Source organism: Nelumbo nucifera, chromosome 2 (assembly GCF_055504915.1).
Source record: "Nelumbo nucifera cultivar China Antique chromosome 2, China Antique-T2T, whole genome shotgun sequence".
Classification (NCBI taxonomy): Eukaryota; Viridiplantae; Streptophyta; class Magnoliopsida; order Proteales; family Nelumbonaceae; genus Nelumbo; species Nelumbo nucifera.
This window is the reverse complement of record NC_142650.1, coordinates 78,830,559-78,846,977: the sequence shown is the minus strand read 5'-3', so window position 1 is coordinate 78,846,977 and position 16,419 is coordinate 78,830,559. Positions and strand designations below refer to the sequence as shown.

Sequence of the window (16,419 nt, the reverse complement as noted above, 5' to 3'; positions counted from 1 at the left end):
TTATCTGTTTATTCCTGTCTTTTTTACCTTTTTTCATTTTATGTTCATTCTTTCTTCATTTTGTCCCTCTCAACCAAAAGATATTCCTTCTTAATTTGTGAATCCACAGTTGAATTGGCTACTGAATCCTCTGATGAGAAAGCAAACGAGAAGCGGTTAGAAAGGTTATCTCAGATGGCTGGGATTGAAGATCTTCAGTCTTCTCGTGGCCTACCATTTGCACCTCTTTGCATAAAGGTGCAGCTCTTATCTCATGAATCACTTTCAATTTTATCAGCTTATGGATGTCTTAACCAAGTTCCATCTGCCAGGACCCTCGAGAGTATTTTGATTCTCAACAAGCTAATGCACTTCAAGCTTTAGGGGATACAATAGGTGGAATGAAGCCAATCAATTACAGCCTCAGCACAGAGGAGGCATATGGTTCATTGAGGGATCTCATTTCTGAGATGAAGGCAACTGGTCTGAATCATCCTGTAGTTAAACCTGACGTTGCTTTAAAGGTACAAGTGTCTATAGTGCAATTTTTATTCTTAAGTTTTGACATCTTAGGAGTTAGGGGCAGATTCCTCTCCAAGAAGAAACATAAATTCACTCGGGGGCAAGATAGTGTATTGACTTCTATCATATGATCTAGGTTCTTAATGCATTGACACAACATCTCTCAAGTACTAAGCATCATGTTGGAAAGAACCCTCAAGAAAGTGTCCTTGATAGGCTGCCAAGAAAAACTAAAGAGGAACTCCTGCATGTGAGTGGGTTCTATCAGTATATCTTTCATGACATCAGGGGCTTAGATTAACCTCTTGCTTTTTTTATTAATTTAAATCTTTGAGCCCATCATTTTCTTTTTAATGTTAAGACAGCTGTTGTTGTTTTCAGCATTGGACATCTATTCAGGAGTTACTAAAGCATTTCTGGTCATCATATCCAATAACAACTACACACCTTTATTCAAAGGTAAACTATATCTTTTCTTTACACTTATGCCTTTCTGTATCATATAGGGTATAAAGAAATAACTGCTTTTTTTTTTTTTTAACATGGATATATGCATTTGTTTGAAATGAGATAATGTTATAGTGTCTATGCTTGAACAATCTCCTTATGGTGAAATTTGATCAGTACTTTTAGTAACTTGCAAATAGTAACCACACAGATAGATCAATTCTTATGGGTGATGTCAAAGGTCTTCTATGCACACAAACAAACCATCTTAGTCTACTTTCTCTCATTTTATCACCTCTTGGAGCTACTCATGGGTTCCTTTGAATGATTTCATTTCTGATCCTATCCTTTCTAGCTTTTCCGTTCTTCCATCTTAGCATACATATTTCTTCTGCCAAACTCATTTTTTGGACATGTTTCTCGATTGCCCAACACTCTGCTCCATATTTGCATACCTGTCCTATTTATTTTAAGTTTACACCTACTTATTTTAAAACCTATTGCTTCTAAGGTATTTATTTTAAGATAAAATAAAAATTTTATTAAAAGAAAAAGAAGAGTACAAGGAAGGTGACAAGAAGTCATCTGAGAGAAGAAACAAAACAAAAATTATCCACACACACACTGCCACCCTGGCACCACCACCAAAATTAAATTCTAAACAATACCTCACCAACAACTCCCAAGAAACCAAATAAAACCCCTGATACAAAATTATCTTTAAACAGTGCAAAAAGAACCCACCCCAAAATCAACACCGACTCTAGTTAAATCTTTTTGAAACCAAGTTTCCTCCCAAATCCATGAAAGATCACCGAAAACCCCAACAACCTAAACATCATTTTTATTGCAACACCACTACCTCACCAACTCTCAAATCAACAAAGAATTCAACCACCACCTCCTGCTAATTGAAACTATTCCAAGTTAAACATCTACTTTAGAGTCAAAATTCAGAGCCTCATTAAAACTTTCGACGCTTTTTTGACTTTCTTTTGGTAGGCTCCAACCCAAAAACACCGCCCTTCATCCTGGAAAACACCATCGAAACTGGGATAACTTGATGCTGTTCATGGATTTTACAATGCATTAAGATTCTTCTTACAATCTTTTACTTGTTTAGAGCTTTCATTAATCCTTTCCAACTCCATTAACATTCTTCTTACGATCCTTCACTAAGATATTTGTCCATAAAGTTAATTTTGCATTTAACCCTTTATTAGTTTCATCAATTAAGATAATGTCATCAGCAAACAAAATGTACCATTGGACCTCCTTTTATGGGGGATGGAGCTAGAATAAGGATTTGGGAGGATGAATGGTGTGGAGTTGGAAAATTATGCTATCTATGTATGAGGCTTTACAGTCTTGCTGATCATGATATTAGAATTAACCAATTTTATGAAATGAGAGGTCAGCAGCTGGTTTGGCATCCTAAGTTTAGAAGGCTACTACTGGATTGAGAGATGGATGAGTGTATCCTGCTGCTGGATAGACTTGAACAATTGAAGATTTTGATATCTTCAAGATGAACTTTGGTTGAAGGTGTAAGAGCATAGACTTGTAGACTGTCATGGACTCAGATAAGTGCATCTGGTCTGGTCTGGTCTGGCCTAATAATTAACCTAGGAAAACATGTATTAGAAACCAAGCTGGAGAGGATTCCTCACACAATCGATATCTTTGCTGAAGGGAGATGGTTTAAGCTCTTGGTGGCATCGGAAGCTGAAGCGTTTCTGTGGTATGGGAGGCAAGACGTTGAAGTTGCAGGAAGGTTCGGTGGACTCCACATGGCACAAGAAGATTGGAAGCCGTCGGGGAGAAGGCAGAGAGCGAAGGGATGTTGGGTTTTAAAAAATCGAGATTGAATCGTTTTGACAATATCGGGATCAAGGAGATTGTAAAGGGAGAAGAAGAAGACAAACAGGTGTATCGTGAGAAAGAAAAGCCTTTACAACTGGCTGGGTCGGTTTTCAATGGATCTACACGTGATCCACTTGGGGAGCATGTGGACATAATTGAGGGCGAAATCTTAGGCCGGAAATGTTTAAATAGTAAGCGGGATTATAATAGAGGGCCTAGGAGTTGTAAATCATTCAGAAGTGAACTGAAAGGTGGGCCCAGTTATGAAGGAGGATCAGTCCAAGAAGCTTATAAAGTCATGCAGTTAGAAGTACATAAAACTCTTGAGCCAAGAAAAGAAATATCGGGAGAAACTAGGAGCGTTGTATATGGATCAGGGGTCCAAGATACTTTATCTTTGCCTGAAGATAAATTATATGAAGTGAATAATGAAGACAAGCTGGTCATATGATCTGATTCACTCGAGTCTATAATCCAAGTAGGATTAGTGTTACCTGGAGTTGAGGTATGGAAAGCAGTGGCTTTTGTACCTGAGTGGGGAAAAGCTGATGTAGAGGAAGGAGGTGCAGTGGTGGCAGAGGTAGGCTGAGATGATCCTGTAAGTCCAACTTCATTCTCCAATTGTGCCAAAGCTGCCCTGACTGCAGCTAAGGCCTCTAAAGAAGTAGAACGAGGCCAGGGAGGGAAGAACCATCAGATGTGATAGCTGCATTTGCATTTCCCTTCTTATTCTTGAGTCTTTCTGGTACAAGATTAGGGTGGAGCTTCCAACAAGTGTCTTTTGTCAGTTTTGTGTTCTTGGGTTTCTTGCAATACTCACAAAACACCAATTTCTTTCCTTCACTCTTCATCTCTTTCTCCCTCTTACCACCATGCTTCTGTCTTGCAGTTGCTAATGCTACTTCCATTTGAGAATTTTGTAGCATAACCTTCCTCCTACTCTCGTCACCGTGCTTTAGGGAGTAGGCTTTTGGACAAGGTAACGTTTTTCTTAGTGAGAAGTTGTTGTCTAACAATGTCAAAATCAGAATTTAGGCCCGCAAGAAACTCAAAAACTTTATTTCTCTCAACCAACTTTTATTATAAGTTGTTGCATCCTTACTGCTCTCCCACTCAATTGTTTCAAGGTGATCTATCTCATGCCATAGGGATTTCATAGTACAGAAATAAGTCGGTACAGGTTTCTCCCCCTACTTCAGATTGTTCACTTCAGTTATCAACTCATAAGCCCTAGCCACATCAAGTGGCTGTGAGTAAACCTATTTCATATTATCCCAAATATCCTTGGCTGTCTTTGCCCAGGTAATTTTTGCTAATATGGGGCTGCATCGAGTTGCACAACCATGTCATCACAAGATAATTTTGTTGAATCCATTTTGCATAAGAAGGGTCTTCCTTGGCTGGTTCCATAGTGTCTCCAGTCACATAACCTAACTTTCCCCTTCCTCCAATGGCCACCATGGCAGATTGAGCCCACTCCTAATTGTTTGAACCATCAAACCTATTTGTGGTAATCTGAAAAGGGTTATTATCAGTCATACTAACAGCTCCTCCATCACCTTCTCGAGAAGATTTCTGTTCAGTCCCAAAGAACTCCATGATGGACTCAACAAGAGAAGAAAAAGAACACAATTGGCTCCCCTTTTGAATACAAAAAACCCCCAAAACTGAGAATAGGGACAACAACCCAGTAGATTTATTGTTTTGTTTTTTTAAAGAAACCCTAGAAAACAGTCTTGGAGAAGGTTGAAAAAGAGCAGCCACTCACAGAGATTCAAAGAACCCTACCTCTTGTTGCAAAACTTCAGGAAAGCTGAAAAACTACCCAGAAACTTCTGGACGGCACCTTCAATCTGAGCTTTAAGCCCTAAATCTTACTCAAACTAAGTTTCTCTGATTCTTTCTGACTGCTGGGCAATCTCCAAGAATAAAAGTGTCTTGGGCAAGCTTTGAACTCCACCAAAAGAGAAGAAGAGAGAAGAAGAATAGAAGAGGAACGGGGGCAGAATGTTATGATGCTGCCACCCTAAGTATATGTGTTTAACATAACATGAGGTAAAAGGACAGAAATGCCCTGCTGCCTATAACAGTGCAAGAAAGTAAGCATAATGTAGAAAGAGCAACAAAAATAACTGAACTTATGGGACCACAAGTAAACATATCAGGTCTGGTCCACTGTTTCACTACAGATTGATTTGAAATACTCAAAGATTATTGTTTTCACATCTTGGGAAGTGACGTCTTCCCCGTTGACCTCTAATTACCAACATAACCTTTTCTCCTCCTATTGGCCAAAGCATGAATGAATTTAGTATTTGCATCCCCATCATTGATCCATTTGTGTCTTGATTTCTACTTCGAGGAAATCTCCTCTGTTAGAATGACTTCTTCCAAATCATTTTTAGGTTTCTATATCACTTCTCTCTCTTGTTCACTCAGATCTTTGAGCCTCCTTTTCATCTAGTTCTTTAATTTGGGACAATTGGGTTTTTTTCTCCTCTAATATCCCAAACTGGTCTTTATTCCATTCTTTTAATTTGGTTCCAAGTCCTTTAAATTTCTTATGGAATTTGACTCTCTTCCATTCCACCCCTCCCAATTCTTCATTCCACCACTCCTTAACCTTGTGTATAAAGTCCAGATGTGTTTACCACATTTCTCAAATCTGAAGGGTCTTGGTGCATTCCTAGAAGACTTTAGTGATCAAAAGTAACTCTTGGTAGGGCTTTAGTCATCAAATTCCTCCAATGGTTCTCCCACCCTTCATTGAAAAGAAACCTATCCAATTTAGAACAAAAAGGATTTCCTAGAAATTTGACCAAGTGAAAGTAGCTTTCATCATGGGGATCTCCTTTAACTCATAAGCACTAATGAACTCATTGAATTTCCTCATGGTAGTTGTAACAAAATGTTGGGGGTTATTGGTTTCATTAAAAAATCTGATGACATTAAAGTCTCCACCTAAATTTGACCAAGTGAAAGTAGCTTTCATCATGGGGATCTCCTTTAACTCATAAGCACTAATGAACTCATTGAATTTCCGCATGGTAGTTGTAACAAAATGTTGGGGGTTATTGGTTTCATTAAAAAGTCTGAAGACGTTAAAGTCTCCACCTAAATACCAAGGTCCCTCCCAAAGATCTTGTAATCCGTACAACTCTTCCCACATTTCATTCCACTCTCTATAATTGTTTGGCTTGAACACATTGGTTAACACCTAGATGAAGTTGTTCTTAGTCGTAAATCACACTTGCAATAATCTGAATTAAAAGAAAAGAACATGGGAAAAAAAGGAGGTTGAAGGGGGAGAAGTGATAGAAGAAAAGGAAGAAGAGAGAATAGTTCAAAACCTATCTTTAGCCCCCAATGATCTCTCTTATTCTTTTGTTGTAAAAAATAAGGACAATTACACGAGTGCCAAAAGTCATAAACATAACTTAAAGAAAAACAAAGAAACTGAGGCCCATTTGGTCCATTATCTCTACACTCCTCAAGTTGAGTACAAATATCAACCATGCCTAGCTTGCTTACACAACATTGTGACTTTGCCTTGGGACATCCTTGGTTAGAGCATCTGCTAAGTGTTGCTGCGAGGCAATAAAAGGAAGGCAAACTTCTTTGGAAGCTACCCTTTTTCGTATAAAATGCCGGTCAACTTACAATATGTTTTGTCCTGTCATGCTGAACTGGTTTGTGAGCTATGTTGAGTGCAACCTGATTATCACAGTAAAGCATTAAGGGCTTAACATGTGTAATACCCATCTCCTCTAGAAGTGACTTGAGCCATAACAATTTTGAAACTCCATGTGCCATTGCCCTGTACTCTGCCTCAGCCGAAGACCTGGCTACTACTGATTGTTTCTTACTTGTCTAGAAGACAATGTTCCTTGCAACCAAGGCATGGTAACCTGATGTAGATCTCCTATCATTATCACTACCAGCTCAATCGACATGTATGTATGCCTCTAGCTTCATGTGTCTATGCTTAGAGAAGAGACCCTTTCTTGGAGTTCCCTTTAAGTAACAGAGAACTTGTTTTACAACAGCCATATGTGTATCTCTAGGGGCATGCATAAATTGACTGATCACACTTGACAACATATGAGATATCTGGTCATGTCATGCATAGGTATAACAACTTCCCCAAAAGTCTTTGGAACACTCCCTTGTTTGCCAAAAGCTCACCATCATCAATTCCTAGGAAATCTTTCAATTCTCCTAAATCCTTAATTTCATATTCTGAGTTAAGGAATGTCTTGAGTGCTTGAACTTCCTCTTTATCATCAACATAAACAATGAGGAAGGTAACTTGAGTGTTTCTCCATTTCACAAACAAGGTATGGTTGAATTGTGTCTGTGTATAACCAAACTCAACAAGTGCAGTTTTGAATCTATCAATTCAAACTTGTGGGTATAGGTTTCCCTCCATTATGGCTTAGACAAGGCCTCTGTAATTGACTTGGGTATAGGCTAAGAAGAAATGAAGGTTAAGAAAGAACAATAAAATGGGGATAACAAGTTGTAAGACTAGTTTTTGGAAATACAATGTGTTGTACATTTCCTCTTACCTTTTCTTACAACAATAGGTACACCCACGTCTAGGAAGGGAGGTTTTGGAGTAGGCAATGAAGGATTTGTCCTTTCTTCAGGGGTTGAGGCTCAACTATAGATGGGGAAACAACTTGATCACGCTATAGCCTTTGTGTCTGGTACCACCTATGGATAATAGGATCAGTAATGAAAACTGGAGGACTAGTAGGAGGAGGAGCAGGAGTGGTAGAACTTGGAGACAAAGGCTCTGCCATTGGAACAGAAGGAACCACATGAGAACCTTAGGATCAACAGGAGAAGGCAAAGGAAGTAGTGAAGAAAACAGTTCAACGGAATGCTCCCCCTCGGAAGAATGACCATAAAATGGAAGTGACTCTGCATAGGTAACATCCATGGAGACAAAACGAGTTCTAGTGGGATCAAAACAGTGATAGACATTTTGTGTGGAGGCATACCCTAAGAAAATGCACCTCTGGGCCTTGGGTTTAAACCTATGTCTCTAAGATCTAGGGATATGAACATAACACATGCACCCAAAGACACACAAGGGAATAGGAAACAATTCACTCTTAGGAAACAAGACAACAAAGGGAGATTTGAACCCCAAGACTTGAGAAGGCATGCCGTTAATAAGGTAGGTAGTTGTCATCACTACACCCCAAAATCTCACTCGAACATGAGAGGCAAAAAGGATGCTCTTGGATACCTCAACAACATGTCGATTCTCTCTCTAGTACCCCAAACTTCTCAAAGTACGATACAAGATCATTCTCGAAATATTCCTTGGCATTATCTGATCGCAATATCATGATGTGGGTATCAAATTGGGTAAGCACAAATTCATGAAACTGTTTTACAAGTTTGGGTACTTTAGCACAAGAATGTGTAAGATAAAGCCGGGTGTAAGTGTGTAACGAGAAAAATCAATGAAAAGAATAAAATATTTATAACCACCCATACAAGGTAAATGGTATGGTCTCCACACATCAGAGTGAACAATATGAAAATGAACTGTAGATCTTTTATCACTTGCAGAATAAGAGTTTCTACAATGCTTTCACAACTTGCATAACTCATAATGTAGACTTAACAACTTAGTTTCTTTAAAGCTGGAAGCAAAAGACTCAATGAAGAAAAAAAAATATAATCCAAACGATAATGACATATGACTGATTGACTCCAACACATTTGAACAAAAAGCTGCTCTCGGAGGTGATACTTGACTTTGTCCAGGCATGTCCAACAGGCATATCACACTGCAATTCAAAGATTTTGTCAATTACTAACTGAAAGAAAATTAGTGTTTAATTTAGGAACATGAAGGATTGAGGATAAGGTGTGTGAAGCTTTGGTGTTTTCCTTGCTAGAGATAAGAGAAAGAGAGCCATCGGCAAGGCTGCAAGGGTCATCTTATCTCGGTCTGATAAAAGCTGGTAAGTAGAAAAGAAAATGGGAAACACTAGTCATATGGTTAAAAGCACTAGAATCAATTATCCAAGGGATCCTACGATTACTTGAGATAGAAGGATGATAATAGTAGCACAAATACCTGAATATGCGAATGAAGAGGGAATTGTCCCTGATGAAGTAGGTGTTGTAGTAGTAGACACAAGTAGTGCTGTGACACTATCCCACACCACCTCTTTTGTAGCTTCCATCCACAAGTAATGCTGGCTAATAGTGGTTGCATGGAATTCACTAACCAACTCACTATTGTATAATTCTCTTGCATCCACCTCTCATAGGTAGGGTCATCCTCCCCTGGTTTCTTCCTGCTCCTGGTGATGTAACCCCATTTCCCTCTACTAGACACATGTATCTTAATAGACTAAGACCAGGATATATAATTGGTCCAATCCATCTTCACAGTGGTTACTGCCCCAAAAATATTCTCCATTGACCCCCATGTCCAAAGCCGAAATTTGTGGGATATTTGGTTTCTCCTCTAGTTTGCTCCATTGAGTGAAACAAAGATCAAAATAAGTCTCAACTCAGCTAGAATTGCTATGCCAAGCAAAAAATTATTCTTCGAACAACCAAATCTAGAGTTTTACAGGACCTGCTTGAATGAGAGAAGAGGAGAAAGTTCAACTGCTCCTACTAGAGGTTCCAGAATCCTGTCCAACTCAAATCGCCCTTAATGAAAATCAAAAGGCTACCCTTTGATCCCCAAGCGCCAATTTCAATGTGTTTCTAGGACCTATAAGTAGTTTTATCTAGTTGTCTTGTGTTTTTGGGAAAAAACTCCAAGAACCTGCCTTGGGCTTCAATTGGGGATGAAAAACTTCACAAGACCTCTCCAAAAACCCTCCCAACTGGGCTACATAAGCTGCTTCTTAATCAGCCGATCAATTCTACATACAAACTATGTATGGGCAAAGAGAGAAGAAAGAAAAGAAGGTGATAACCTGCTCTGGTACCAAGTTGTAAATCACACCTTCAATAATCTGAATTAAAAGAAAAGAAACAGGAGAAAAGGAGATTGAAGAGAGAGAAGTGGAGGAAGAAGATGAAAGAAAAGGAAGAAGTGAGTGTAGTTCAAAACCTCTCTTCAGCCCCCAATGATCTCTTTTATTCTTTTGTTGTAAAAAGTAAGATCAATTACATGAGTGCCCTTAGTAGGGTGTCCATCACTAAAGAAAACCATAAAAAACAATGAAAAAAGGAGAAAACAGGCCTATAACTAAGGCCCACTACCTTCTAACACAAATCTTAAACATAACTTAAAGAAAAGCAAAGAAACTAAGTCCCATTCGGCACATTATCTCTACATCCTCCATGTTTTTAAATTTTATGGACAGTGGTTCTACTATATCCTCCCCCCAAATGGTAACCAAGCCTCTAGAAGCTCCCCAAGAAGGCACTTAAGATTAGCTTACTCCTCTAGCTCTCCAAACACTTCTGATCCATCTCCTATCACGTTCAGATGGTTTTGTTTCCTAAAGCATTATAGTGTCAGACCTTTCTCTTCTAAGTAGGTCCTTACTCTTCTTTCCTTGCGCTCCCTAAGCCCCTAACATTCCAACTAATAATCTTCATTAAAGAAACTCTCCAGATAACCACAAAGACACCTTGTTTTTAGAATATTTCCTTCTCTCCCCTCTTGCACCGAATTCAATGCCTCCCTCAATATCAGAGATGAACCTCTTCACCTCCGACTTTTTCTTCTTTTTCCTCCTTCCTAATCAAGGGCCTATCGTCTTCTTTCTTCTCAGAATTCTGAGCATTCTTTTCAACAACCTGCTGTGTCAAAGTTCCTTCTAACAAATTACTGCTCACCCTTTCTACCATCTTACTCTCCTTTCCTTCCATGCTTCCTAGTTGGTTTGTGGCCTCAAATGCTTCTTCCTTTAAACTATACTCCTCTAGTAAGGCACAAATTTGTTCTCAGATTCTTTTCAGTTCCTCCTCCAAACGTTTTCTTTTGATTAGTTCCATCACCTTCGTCCTGGCCCATTAGGAGCCGGCAGAGTAGTAACCAAATTTGAAGAACTTGAAGCTCTTCTGTTGCAGCCAAGTCCTTAAATCCCACTCTTTTTGGCATTCCAAAGTGACCGCATCACAAATATCAACCCACTAGCCAACTATGCAATTGTTATTATCTCAACTGACTAATCATTGATGGGTCAATGCTTTGATAACATTGGCTTTGTGGAAAACCCATAAGATTTGTTTTGATCAACAGAAATGCCCACAATATTAGTTCTATTATGTAATAAAATACATAATATACTTTTATTAAATAAAACATTGTGCAATAATGTGTAGAGCATGTAAAAGTATTTTCTCATGAATACATGGTCAAGTTGCATGAAAATTTTTAGAATAACAAATCTTGATTTTGTCAAGGACTGTTTGGATAACAGTTAATAACACATAATAAAGATGCAGAAAATCCGAGAAACATGCCTTTGTGCATGATTTTTCTCTTTTTGTGAACTGATGTGGTTCTTAGTTTTTCTTTTTTATTTGGCTAACTTTATCTTACTGTAGGTAACCAGACTGAAGGATGCCATGTCGCAGATCTATCCCAAGCTTCAGGTACACTTTAGCAAGGTCTATTTCTGTTTTTGTATTTTTTTTGCTCCATTTATTTGCTTTTTTCTGTATTTATCCATTCTTATCCTATAATTTTTTGCTACTCAGAAGAACCTAGGAGTGCAACTTGGGCAGGCTTGGCTTAAGGAGCCTGACCTCCAATGCAGTGTAAATTCTTCAAATCTGATAATGTTCTCAATTGTGACCTCAGCCCTGTAGTCCACATGTCAATGGAAATGTTGGTCATCCAAATATTGGAAACATGTCATAAATGTCATGTAGAATTATTGTAAAAATTATAGAGCTGATAGGAACATTGTTAAATATGCAAAACTATGCAATGGTATTTTATGAGATGATAAAAGAAGCATGAAGCAATTAGTGTTCCTAGGGCTCCTCAGAAAAAAAAGTTCTTACCAACAATGAGGGCTATGTTGGAAAGTGGGAAATGGAGAAGAGAAGTCAATAATGAAGCAAAGACCCACCATTTTTGTGGTTGAGGAAGCGATTCCATGGCTGAAGGGATTCATGGATGGGACGACTCTTTCCATTAAAAGACTGGGTTGGTAGGGTGAAGTGAGTATAGCTGGGAAAAGCTTTGAAAATGAGTTAAGAAGAAACTCGAATGGTTGGTTTGTTGTGGTTATGGAAGTAACAGCGGTAGAAGAAAACATATGTTATGTGTGCCAAAGGGTAGAGAGAGCAGGGTGGAGATCTTTTACACAGAGGTTTTACAGGAGTTGCTATTGAACGTGAAAGAGGGGCAGGTTTCAAGACATTGCAATGGACAAGATCTATGCCAGGCAGAAATTTAGAGAAAAAACGAAGGTAGAAGTATAGAAACTATGACAAGAAGAGTTTCAAATTGGCTCAAAGTGGTTATCTCTATCGGAAGAGTCCACCTGTATCCAAAGGAGGTTGAGAAACTATTCCCACCTTTTTCTGCCTATCCTCTGAAGGGAGTACCCAACTACTTTACTATCATCCAATTATTCAATTTGACAGGTAATTGCTTCTTGATAGTTCCAATAGGGTGTGACATGGGTCTAGGAAGTGTCTTAGAAATTATGTCACCCCTCAACCCTCAATTTTCTAATCAATCCAATTAAAAGAGGAATCTGTCCAGTTTTGGCTTTATGGGGTCCTCTTGGAAATTAGACCAAGTGAATCTAACATGCAGCATATTATCTTTCCTTCGGTTCATAATTTCTAATAAGGTTGTTGAGCTTTCTCATGCTATTTATGACCCTCTAATGAACATTGTTTGACACTTTGAATCTGATATGTATCTTATTCCATTAAAATACCCTCCCAAGTACCAAGGGCCCTCTCCACAAATCTTTCCATTCTCTGTAAGATGTTTTTTTTTTTTTTTGATAAAACTCTGTAAGATGTTGATCCATGACATTTGTCACATTTTTAATTTCCACACAAACCCATCTTCTGAATTTCTTAGATTTATATGAGCAAATATAACAACAAATTCAAGGAAATGGTTTTGATGTGCCTTCAAAGATTCTTCTATTATGCTCTTGCCTGAGTCCTGGGAAAAACATAGAGCATGTTATCCTTTGAAGATTCAGCTTGGAGCTTCTAATGGACTGCAGTCAAGTTTGCAGCCATTGTTAGACACCATAATGTAATCCTCTAATCAACTGACAAAATAGAAAGGAGGGGTTAAAAAGAAAAAAAAATTCAGTCCTCTCCAAACATGGAGTAGCTACCCCAACTGTTTGTCATTACAATGCCAATAAGGGACAAAGTGTTTACTATTCTCCATTTTTCTAAAATTTTGAAAAGACACTGTTGGAGCATATATGTGAAATAAGCTCCATTGCTTCTTTATTTTGAATTTTTGTATGTTCAACTTGACCCCCCAAGAAAGGCAAAATTTTGTATGAACTTTTTTTTTTCTGATTAACAAAGCAGTGTGAAAGAAACAAAGCCCCACAATTTAACAATGGATATGGTACTGACTAGTCTAGAGGTGATCATGGGTCAGGCTTGGAATATAAGCCCAGGCTGGGCTAGAAATGATCACCCCTAAGCAGAACAGAGTTCATGTAGATGATTGTTTCTCACTACTTCAATCTATGTCCTTTTTGATCTTTTCCTATGTTCTAAAACCACTCAACTTGCATCAGACTACTAATTATTTTATGCAATTAAATTGTTTTTCAAACTATTATTTTAATTTTCTTATGTCATCTATTGAAGTTACAGTGAAGTTTGTGATCCATTAGTCCACGAATTGTTTGTTTTATAGATACTGTTTATACTCTTATAAGAGTCTTATTGCTTTCCCGGTAAGGTTATTTAATATTGTATTTTTATGTACATTTGGTAGCACTCCAACCACACTTGTGGGCTCTCTTTGCATCTCAAGTACAAGGCCTGGAAGACATGTCATGGCCATTTTCACATGGGATGTCACATGTAATTATTTTTTTTCAAGGAACTGTCCTTGCATGAAGTTCTATTTTCGACCCTTCTAGTGTGTCCATGGCATAGGAAAATCCTGAAATATTCCTTTACAGTTTCATCTTTCTTAGAATGAGAGCAGTAATATTTTGGGTGTGGCCTTGTCAGACATTAGATCAGACTGGTCAGATTGCCAGGACTGGGAATTTGTTGGTCAAAACAAATTTCAAGATGCCTGTTTTTTTTCAGAAATGTTGACTTGGCCAAAGTTTTCTCAAATGCCTATGTTAATGGGTGTTACATTATAATATTTATTTTTTAAAGCTTGTTTTGTTATAAAACAGACTTAAAAGATGGTTAGAAGTTTTTATTACCTTTTTCCTTATTCTGATTTTTTTCCATTTTTTATTTGATGGAGTTGGGAGGTTGAACCAAGCAGTTGGACCATTTGACTCATGCTCCAGTGAATAAAAACAACTGAACATCTGATCCGAGTCTGACAACACTGTTATGGATTGCTACTAAATTTCATAATGAAATATAAACTAACGCAAGTAGATTAGTCATTCAATGGAGTTCCATATTGCAAGCTTAATTGGCGGCCTGAAAGCTCTTCACATGATTTTGGCCACATCATCCCTGCCCTGATGCCATTAGATTTAGGCCTTTGGTCTTCTCACCACAACGAAAAGAAAGTAAAATTTCTTTTTTGGGTTTCTGTTTTCCTTTGTAAGTGGGACTTCAATGGCTGTTGTTGTGAAGAGTTGACCTTCCCTGGTTCAAAAGAAAACGCACACATACACACTGGGATTAAGAGCACTATTTTTAGCTTTGCATGTATTCCTATCAACTCCATATGGGTTATAGAAACTCATATCAACACGTATTTGCCCCACTTAAGATTTTTATATTTATACACCCTGCCTGGTTGGTTGCCTCAGTGATGGACTTAAAAGACACCTAGACGTCTCCTAGTTGATGCCTAGGTGACACCCTAACTACAATGATCTTGATGTGACAACCTAGTTTTTATTTGGTGAAATGATTATAAAAGGTTATGGTTCCAGCAATGTTTCAACATATGAATCTTCATAGGTTTGATCTAGATGGGCATGCTACTAAAAAGGGCAGCCCGGTACATGAGGTTCCCACCAAGGCGTTTTCTGGGGAGGGACAGATGTACAGACTTACCCCTGTAGATACACAGAGAGGCTGTTTCCAAGATTTGAACCCTGGTCACCCAGGTTGCAATGGAGCAAGTGAGCAACCCAGCTGTTGTGCCTAGATAGGCATGCAGCTCAGGTGCTCAATTTCAAGATTTTTTATGCACCAGGCCCAGGCCTTTGGGTCCTTTCAAAATTTAATAAACGCTCAACCCAAGCCCACCCAAGTTGCACTTCCTAGAACTAGTAAGAGATGCTATTAAAAATGAAGAGGATGCAAGCCCCTAGTCAGTATTACTTCATTCTGACCTAGACTTTATCTTATTTTTGTTTTTCTCTATCAAAAAACCAGGAGATAAAAGAGTCTATGCAGTCAGATTTCCGGCATCAAGTTTCTCTCCTTGTCCAACCCATGCTTCAGGTCAGTAATGATTTTCCTTTTCATTTCACTGATTCAGTGGCACCAACTATTAAGTCCAAAATACAAGAAATGTTATGAAAAGTTGCTGCATCAAGTTGATTCATACTGCTTTCCAAACAAATGGACTCCTTTGTTTCTTTGTATGTTTACATTGTCATCCTATGTATATGAAAAAATAGATTTTACATGGAAGAACTGAAAGAACTGCAGGAATCATCCTTGGAAGTATGCTGTCCTGTATACCCAAAGTCGCAAATTAATTTAAAAGATTAATTTCTAGGTTGGTCTAGTTGTTTTCGTTGCTTTCAAATTTGTATCTATAATTATCTCTATTCTCTGTTCTATTCGGTTTTCCTCTATTTAGCATAAAGTTCTCTCTTTGGATTTTCATTATATTTCTTAGTTGTGACACAGGTACATTACATTTTTTATTTTTCTACTTTTCATTTTATGTTGAGACTAGGGTTTGAATTAGGTGTTTTTAGTTATTCCTTTCTTTAAGACCTATAGCACCTTGATAATGGTCATATTGTCTATAGGCTCTAGATGCTGCTTTTGCACACTATGAAGCTGAGTTGCAAAAGAGATCCACAAAGGCTGGGACTAGACCAAACGGAACTGTTTAGTATTTTTTTTTACTACTTCAAACACCTTGTTCATGCCTTTTTGATTGCGTTCATCTTGTAACTATTCAATATGCATTTGTACATTTAATCGAATTTTGCTCTATGCATGTGCGGCAAAGAAAAAAAAAAATCTTCCTATAAAAATTTTTCATCTTCTATGTTCTAACCAAGTTACTTAAAAATGTTTATACAGTGCATGCTACTTTTCCTTGCTAGAGTTTATCCATTCGTTAGAGTGTCCAACTACAGCGATTATTTGGGCATAATAACGAGGCCCAAAGTATCTGAAAAGCAATTAGAGATATATTGGGGTTTGTTTTGGATATTCGTGATATGTGGAAAAAGTCGGAACCTCAATGTCATGTGAAATGACAGAAGGCATATAAAG

The 16,419-nt window shown here is 38.0% G+C and overlaps 1 protein-coding gene across 4 annotated transcripts in view; it reads left to right on the top strand.

Annotated features, from left to right (window-relative positions):
- The window catches only part of LOC104589524 (general transcription and DNA repair factor IIH subunit TFB1-1-like), a 53,503-nt gene extending 37,328 nt beyond the window's left edge, over nt 1–16,175 (top strand). For 2 of the 4 annotated variants that reach the window (XM_088897594.1, XM_088897593.1), the window contains exons 15-21: nt 110–237; nt 312–503; nt 638–751; nt 883–960; nt 11,356–11,418; nt 15,337–15,405; nt 15,945–16,175. In XM_088897594.1, coding sequence (XP_088753720.1) covers nt 110–237; nt 312–503; nt 638–751; nt 883–960; nt 11,356–11,418; nt 15,337–15,405; nt 15,945–16,031 — 731 coding nt within the window. In that variant the 3' untranslated portion in view covers nt 16,032–16,175. The remainder of the gene's footprint in view (nt 1–109; nt 238–311; nt 504–637; nt 752–882; nt 961–11,355; nt 11,419–15,336; nt 15,406–15,944) is intronic. The other 2 variants (XM_019196359.2, XM_088897595.1) reach the window with 1 other exon arrangement.
- Nucleotides 16,176–16,419: the final 244 nt, after the last annotated feature.